The following is an 8,570-nucleotide window of genomic DNA, read 5'->3' on the forward strand; positions in this document are numbered from 1 at the left end:
GGCCACTCTTGGCTCGTCTGACTGGGCACTTCTTAGCAGGTGCTGCCCATTTCTACGCGTGCACAGTTCCTAGCACAGTGACCCCCACAAAGGCTGTGTGACTTGAGGCAAATCACTCACCCTCTCTGTGCATCAGTTTCCTTGCTTGTGATGGAGAACATCAATACATGATGTATAGCGTTGCTGAAAAGATCACACGACGATGTGATTTAATGCAATGTGTAAAGCTTTTAGCTCGGTACTTAGCTAACTAAATGGTGGAATTTGTATTAGCAGGAGTAATAAAAATACTAATGAAAAGTAACATCCAAGTAGGTTCGTACCAAGCCCCATATTAAACCTTTCATATGCTGTCTGTCACCCAGCACCGGGAGGTGGGTCTTGACTCACACACGTCTTAGAATGTCAGGACAGGCAGCTTCAGAGAGGTGAAGGAGCACAGCCAACGCCCTCCAGTAGGAAGTGACAGGGAGGCGACATGAATCCAGGTGTCTGTGTCCAGAGCCCGTGTTCCTGATCTCTTTATTAATGAAGGCCATGCGACTATTGGTTGACGTATTTTCTGCTTGCAATTAACAATGAAATTGTTGGGGCGCCTGGGTGGCTCAGTCGGTTAAGCGTCCGACATCGGCTCAGGTCAGGATCTCGCGGTCCATGAGTTCGAGCCCCGTGTCGGGCTCTGGGCTGACAGCTCGGAGCCTGGAGCCTGCTTCTGATTCTGTGTCTCCCTCTCTCTCTGCCCCTCCCCTGTTCATGCTCTGTCTCTCTCTGTCTCAAAAATAAATAAACGTTAGAAAAAAATTTTGTAAAAAAACAATGAAATTGTTAAATTGAAAATTTTCACTCCAGTAGGAAAGAAATGTATTGTCAACACGGCCTGTTTAATCGATGTCACTCTGTCAGGTCTGCAGGTCAAGGCGGGTACCCGGAGGCCCATAGGTTTTCTTGCTGAAACCTCTTCGGACCAGTGGCGCCTCCTGAAATAGGTCCGTAAGAACCAGCTCGTAACTAGGTGGAAGGGTGTAAAAAGTGGAAACTATCTTCGCACTAAGGCTGGGTAGAGTGAATTCAGCTTTGGAATACACTGCATAGAGGGGCACCTGGGGGACTCAGTCGGCTGGGCGTCAGATTTCGGCTCAGGTCAGGATGTCACAGTTCGTGAGTTCGAACCCCGCCGTCAGGCTCCGTGCTGACAGCTCGGGGCCTGGAGTCTGCTTCAGACTCCCTCTCTCTCTGCCCCTCCCCTGCTAACACTCTGTCTCTCTCATTCTCTCTCTCTCAAAACTAAATACATGTTAAAAAAAATTTTTTAATAGATAAACATTAAAAAAATTAAAAAGAAAGAGAGCAAGAAATACACTGTGTAGAAAGAACTCCCAGGATTCGTCAACCGTTCCAGGCCTGAAACGATGACCTTTTGAATAAGAGTGACTCAGATAGGCTGCCCTGGGGCCCCCAGCGGCCTCTGGTTTTCACCGAGTTAGTGTTCTCTTTGCATTAAGTGTGCTGGGTGGGGACGAGGTGGGAGAGGAAACCCTTGTTTCTGTGGCGCACTTGCTGTGGGGGGACGACACTCAGGGGGCGCGGGGGCCACTGGGCGCAGCTTGCCGCTTTCAGCAGTGGCTCCTGGGTCAGCAAGACCAGTGTTCCCCATGGCGTTAGTCATAACCTCTGGATTCGGGTGTTTTGGAAATCACTAGATTTTCACTGGAAGACCACCCACATTCGCGGTGAAAACGCACCCACGTACGAGAACAGTCCATGCACTGTACCCTACCCCCCCACGCCGGAGTCATCTGTCAGAGGATAGCATGAGGAGTGCACGGCACGGTTAGAAAAGGCTGAGAGGTCCCGGTTTTGCCGAGATATTAATGCCAGTATTATGTTGGGTTAGACACAAGTGGATGAACGGACGAAAAGCAGAATCAGACCCATGAATACAGAAAATCGACGGTTGCCCCAGGGGAAGGGGGTGGGGGGATGGGCCAAACGGGTGAAGGGAAGTGGGAAGTACACGCTTCCAGATGGAGTAGATAAGCCACAGCACGGGGAACATAATCAGTGGTATTGTAATAGCGCTGTATGGTGACAGATGGGACAGTGACACTTGCGGTGAGTATAGCCTAGCACAGAGATGTCTGATCAATCTCTTGTGCACCTGAAACCAATGTAACATTGTGTGTCAACCATACTTTAAAAAAATCGTTTTGGTTGGGGGGCACGTGGGTGGCTCCGTCAGTTAAGCGTCCGACTTTGGCTCAGGTCATGATCTCGCGGTTCGTGGGTTCGAGCCTCGTGTCGGGCTCTGTGCTGACAGCTTGGAGCCTGGAGCCTGCTTCGGATTCTGTGTCTCCCTCTCAATGCCCCTCCCCCCCCCCCCTCAAAAATAAATACAAATTAAAAAATTTTTTTTTAAACCTTTTTAAAAAAATATTACACTAGTCGGTCAGGATTCAGTTAGCTACACAACGCGCTACTCAAACTCAGGAGTGCATCAGAATGATCTGGAGGGCTTGTGAAAAGATGGCAGGGTCTCCCACCCCAAGTTTCTGAGTCAGTAGGCTTAAGGTGAGGCCTGAGACTTGGCATTTTTAACACCTTTCCAGGAGACTGCTGCTTCTGCTGGTTGGGCCCACACTGGAAGGCACATTGCTACACAGCAGACTCTCATTTCTGCTCTAGGGAGCTCTACATTTAGCAGGTTACTGTCTCCCAGTTTGAGGTATAGGGAGGAACGGTAGATATGGAAGAAAAGATCAGCAAAATAATCAAAAAGATAGAAAATAAAATAAATCAGAAAAAAAATGCTTTAAGTAATCGGGATAGTTGTATTTGAAAAGAAGAGAACTCTATTGTTTGATCAGTGTTTGCAATAGATGAACGTTCACTGTGGCGGGGACATTCGCTGTATCTCCAGGGGCTGAGCCAAGATAAATAGAATTTGCAGGTAATAAGAAAGACAGATTAGGGATATTCAGACACTGCTAAGCAGGGAGGGAGAGGGTGGAATTTTAGTTTCCAAAGATACTTGGACTTAGATGATGCAGAGTCAATATTCAACATGGTACTCTGTACCATGTCTTCCAATGGTTAGATTCTACAGTATCCGAGACTAAATTTGGTGCCAAAACATCCTGGAAGGAGTAAGGATATATAGTTGCGTCAGAACCAATGTTCCTTCAGGTTGTAGCCCAGGGACCACGATGTCTGGGAAAGACGGGTCAATATCCACCTCATGTGAAAGGCTTATGGTATCTTCCCCCAACCCAAGCAAGAATCCCATAGATTCCGAGTATGCCGTCTGGTGAGAAACGCAAATCCAAGCCTTTCAGAGAACGTTGGGAAGATGTCCTTTTACTTTTTAAAACATTCTGCCTGTAATTGTCTATTCAAACCCTCACCTGCCAGGAAATCTGTGACGCAGTCAATGTTTTCCTTTCTGCTCCACACTTATTTCCAGTTGAAAGTTTGTTCACGGCTGCTTGATGTTACCATTTGCATTCCAGTGATAAAAATTTCCCGGAGTTTTTCTGTAAATATTTTATACTATGGACATATTGAAGTTATATATTAAATCCACTTCAACTATGGACTTGGACATTCATCCGTTGGATAAAAAAATATTCGCACCTCCTTGGGCTGAAAGGAAGGACAACGGTGGTAGTGACCATTGGTAACAGTTAACATTAATCGTATTTTTGGTGTTAAAAAGTAACAAAAGATTACAGATAAATATCAAAACGAAGACGAGATATTTTTGAATGTCTCTGTCTACAGAAAGGTTGCTGTGGGATGAGTTTAGCTGAGTTGTAGAACACAGAGAACCAAAGTTTCCGCCTCACTTATCTCAAGGTGAATTCATGCATGTACATGAACCACATATGTCATAGAGAAAAGTGTCCTTTTTGGAAAACATGGTGGTGAGAACAAATCTTTGTTGCTACTGCTGCGTGTGTAAACATGCAGAGTTTCGTGTATGCTCCTACATGCATCTGGAAACATACTGCACAGATACATAACGTTCTGAAAGAATTACCTTAAGATAATGGTAATTGGGATTTTAAAAAGTGAGAATCCTAACATGGAAAATATATGTATAGATATTTACAAGATACGGAGAAATCCTCGGAAAAGTTCAAAGTTCATGTCCATTGAACATGGACTAGTTATCTATCAACTTCTGACAAGAATAAACACCTTTAAGGTGTGTGTGTGTGTGTGTGTGTGTGTGTGTGTGTATAATATACATATATAAAGTATATATATTTAAAAATGTTTATTTTTTTCAAGTTTATTTGAGAGAGTGTGTGTGTGTGTGTGTATGTGTGTGTGTGTGTGTGTGTGTGTGTGAGAGAGAGAGAGAGAGAGAGAGAGAGAGAGACAGAGAGGGGCAAGGGGAGAGAGAGAGAAGGAGAGAGAGAGGGAATCGCAAGCAGGCTCCACACTGCCAACGTAGAGCCTGATGTGGGGTTCAAACTCACGAACTGTGAGATCATGACCTGAGTTGAAACCAAGAGTTGTATGATTGACTGAGCCACCCAGCCACCCCAAAAGTGTTTAGTTTTTTACTTTATTTATTTTTTTAAATTTATTCATTTATTTTGAGAGAGGAGAGAGTGCGAGTGGGGGAGGGGGAGAGAGAGAGAGGGAGAGAGAGAGAGGGAGAGAGAGAGACGGAGCATGAGTGGAGAAGGGGCAGAGAGAGAGGGAGACACAGAATCTGAAACAGGCTCCAGGCTCCGAGCTGTCCGCACAGAGCCCGACGCGAGGCTCGAACTCATCAACCATGAGATCGTGACCTGAGCCGAAGTCGGACGCTCAACCGACGGAGCCATCCAGGCGCCCCACACCACTTACAACTTTAAACAGGAGGCTTTGTCTTAATTGTAGAAGTAAAACTTAGTGACAGTAACATGTCCTCAATCATTTCGCTCAGTTCTCATGCCCAGGGAGGGATCACAGGCAGCCTGGTGCAGGGAAGGGGTCAGGCGTTGGCTTTGGGAAAAACCTGGCTCTACCCTGGAGCTCTGTGACCTCAGAGAAATTGGTTAGCTTCTCTTCACCTTAATTTTCTTACCTGTAAGTGTATTTTAGTGAATCCAGCAACAGAGCAGGTACAGCATCCGGCAGGGAGCCTGGCACAGAACGTGCAGAGAGAAACAGCACGGTCATTATCGCTAAAATTCCTACTATTAGAGATATCCAAGTGGACCACCGTTTCTACAAAGGCAGCATTTATTGCTTTAAACCTCATTATGAGTCTTTGCCCACACATGTCAAAACCAACTCACCTTAGTCATTTCTCACAAGGGGACGCTGTCTAGTTTTCCGTCATTAAAAAACGAACAGACCCATCACGTCCCATCCACCAACTCCATCAAACGCTCAAAAGGAATTTTTTAAAGGCATCAGGTTGATTAGATTGGTCATATGGTGACAGGGATTAAAAATCCCGCTTCTGAAATATTTCACTCTCCCGCTTCCGCAAGTAACCTAGGGGAGGAGACCCAGATTCGAGTATGGGATTGATTCACTCTTGTGCTACATACGAAGGCGAGAGGGACATCAGTATGCAGGCTGACAGCACAGCCCCGAGACCACCACGGGCATAACGTTTGGGACAAAGCAATGAGGTGAATTTATTACCAGTGATTCCCTCTCGGACCCTGAAATACTGGTCTTGCCGCCATCCGAATGGGCTTAGTTGACATCCCGTCCCGAAACCTTTCGTCGATTGTACAGGCACCACTACGAATCCACGGCAAATGGAGGGAAGGTATGTGTGTCTAAAACATCTGTCTAACTAAAGGAAATGGCGCTGAGACAACGATTTTGCAATGTGCTTACAACCGAGTCTTCTGTGTTATTTCTTGACAAAAATCTTTGCTCTCTGGGAACAGGCAATGCAGTTTTTATTGCGTTTAAGTTGTTTTTTTGGTGAAAAGAAGGAAAAGGAATTCAAAGTTAGCTTCTCACGAACAGCCACATGGTCACTCCGCTGACGAACTTACAGAGGGTAGCTTACAGATATCACCGTCAGATACGCGTGGTTTATACGCACTCGCCAACTTAATCGTTAAAATAGGAGACCACCTGTTTCAAATGCACTTTGTACCACAGACAGTATGAACCGGAAATATTTGATCTACAAGATTTAATTCTATTCGTCTCAATCAGGACTAACTATTAATACATTCTTAGATATAGAGAGATAGGAAACGTGATGTTTTCATATTTCGCGACAGCTTCCCATTGCTTTATTTTTCAGAATATTCTCCAATAAACGTAACCTACTTTTAATAGATGTTACTAAATTTTTTCTTTTGTTCCCTGAAAACAATCGGACTGTGGTTTACGAAACTACAATGGCCGGTCTAATCAATCCCACTTCATATGCAAATCAAGACAATTTTCAGAACTCGTTTTAGAGACACATGGAAAACCTATATTGAAAGCGGACTCATTTAATTCTGGATTTACACGGCAACATTTGAAACTAGTGGTCTAGCTAACACAGGCAGCCTTGCAGAAAGTCACAACATTCACAGAAATACCAAAGTAATTCTTGTGAACAGTAATTGCTCCAAGTAAAGAAAGAATGAACAAGAATGGGTACACGGTTTCCGTGTTGGTCACTTATCACTGAGTTCACGTTAATAAAACCGGGTCCCTTCCAAACAGAATCATGTGAACTATTTGTGTTGGCTCGAAAGAGATCATCTTCACTTAGATACATGCAGCGTTGAAAATCTACCTTGACGTTAAAAAAAAAAAATCTGGAAAAAGTCACTGCTCCTCCATTGATCGCAATAATTCAATTTTATTGTCGAGTCCAAGTAAACACTCCAGGACCAGTTTACTTTTGATAACATCATGGCCACAGCATACACTTTCTTTCCCACCCGCTACCAATCCTCCAAATACAACAGAAAACAAAAATCCCTGCCTCTCAACAAAACAAAATAATCATTTATTTTATTTATTTATTTTTTAAAGGGCGAAGACACTGGCAACATTATTTCCACTTCGATCACTTAACTCATCTAAATGAATGCTTCAGAAATGCTGGGTGCTCCTGCGGCTGGAGAGAAAAATCCGGTCGAAAGGAGTTAAGGACAGCATCTCAACCACTGGGCCGGGCAGTGAAAGTGCTTGGTAAATGCAGAATTGAGTGCGCCGTGTGTCCCCTAAGGGGGAGGCTGCTACACGTCGCTGGGGGACCGCGCTCTCTGGGAGAGACTGGACGGGATGCAGCCGCAGCAAATGAGACAGAGGGCTTTCTGGATCTCTTGGTTTCTGAAAGCATATATGACAGGGTTGATGATGGAGTTGTAGGTGGCCGGCAGGAGGGTGGCATAGGTGTACATGGAGGGGTAGGTGTAATCAGCTATCAAGGAGTAGAGCGTGAAAGGCATCCAGCAAGCAGCGAAGGTCCCCAGAATGATGGCCAGGGTGGAGACGCCTTTCCGGGTGGTCACGTAGTGGGAGGTGGCCAGGAAGTGATGCTGCAGGGCGATCTGATGGGCGTGCCGCATCACGATCTTGCAGATCTGGATGTAGAGCTGAAGCATGAGCGCAAACGTGAAGAGGAAGGAGACGGAGAGGATGGCCGCGTTGTTCTTGGTGAGAGGTCTGACCACGCTGCAGGTGGACTCGTCTCTGAGGCAGTTCCAGCCCAGGACGGGCAGCAGTCCCAGGCAGATGGAGGTCCCCCAGAGCATGACGAGCATGACATAGGTGAACGTGACCGTCCTCTCCGAGTGGTACGTCAGCGCGTAATACAGGGAAAGGTAGCGGTCAACAGTGATAGCCAGCAAGCTGCAGACAGAGGCAGAGAAAGAGGCGACAATGAGCCCGATTGTGACCAGCTTGGTGGCTTCTGACTGAAGCAGGTAGGCAAAAACAAAATTGACGATGAGTCCCACGCCGGCCAGTAAGTCTGCCAGAGCCAGACTGCCTATGAGCAGGAACATGGGTGCTCGCAGGCTGGGGTTATGGAAGATGATAAGGACCACAATGGCATTTTCACAGGAGATGAGGGTTCCTGAGGTACACAAGACAATGTCCCAAGGGTTGACAACCAGCTCTGGCTCCGGCTCGACAACAGGAACCTGGGAGGAGACGGCAGCCGAGACGTTCTCCGCAGCGCCAGCATCTAAATAATCCCGAGGCAGCCCGCTTAAATTGACCTTCAGGTCTTCATTCATTTTAACCCCCGTCCTCTTCAACGAAAAGACAGGCTTTTTAATGTGGAGACACAGCAGGGCGACAATCCAAGATCATGCAAAACACACACAGACAGAAAGCCAGCCCCTGCTCAGACACCGCCATCAAATGCCACACGCTTCACCAACTCGAAAGGGTCACGGAACAAAACAAAGGGCAAAGTCTCGCCGGCTGAGGACCCGCGACCACAGATGCCGCTGGGCGCTGGGGACGACACAAGATCGGACTTGGAAACACGAGCGTGAGCGAGGCAGGCACCCAACGGAGCCGCGGCGGACCGGTTGCTAAAGTGCGGGCAACGCACAGCTGAAAACCACATCCTGCATGCTGGAACCGAACCCCCG

At 46.6% G+C, this 8,570-nt stretch overlaps 1 protein-coding gene across 1 annotated transcript; it reads right to left on the reverse strand.

The window, feature by feature from the left end:
* Positions 1–5,894: 5,894 nt before the first annotated feature.
* GPR12 (G protein-coupled receptor 12) lies at positions 5,895–8,564 on the reverse strand. Its single transcript, XM_040448089.1, has one exon. The coding sequence runs from the start codon at positions 8,205–8,207 to the stop codon at positions 7,203–7,205; it is 1,005 nt and encodes a 334-aa protein (XP_040304023.1). The 5' UTR covers positions 8,208–8,564; the 3' UTR covers positions 5,895–7,202.
* Positions 8,565–8,570: the final 6 nt, after the last annotated feature.

The sequence above is a fragment of the Herpailurus yagouaroundi genome, unplaced genomic scaffold, assembly GCF_014898765.1.
Source record: "Herpailurus yagouaroundi ecotype Mexico unplaced genomic scaffold, PumYag 197, whole genome shotgun sequence".
NCBI lineage: Eukaryota > Metazoa > Chordata > Mammalia > Carnivora > Felidae > Herpailurus > Herpailurus yagouaroundi.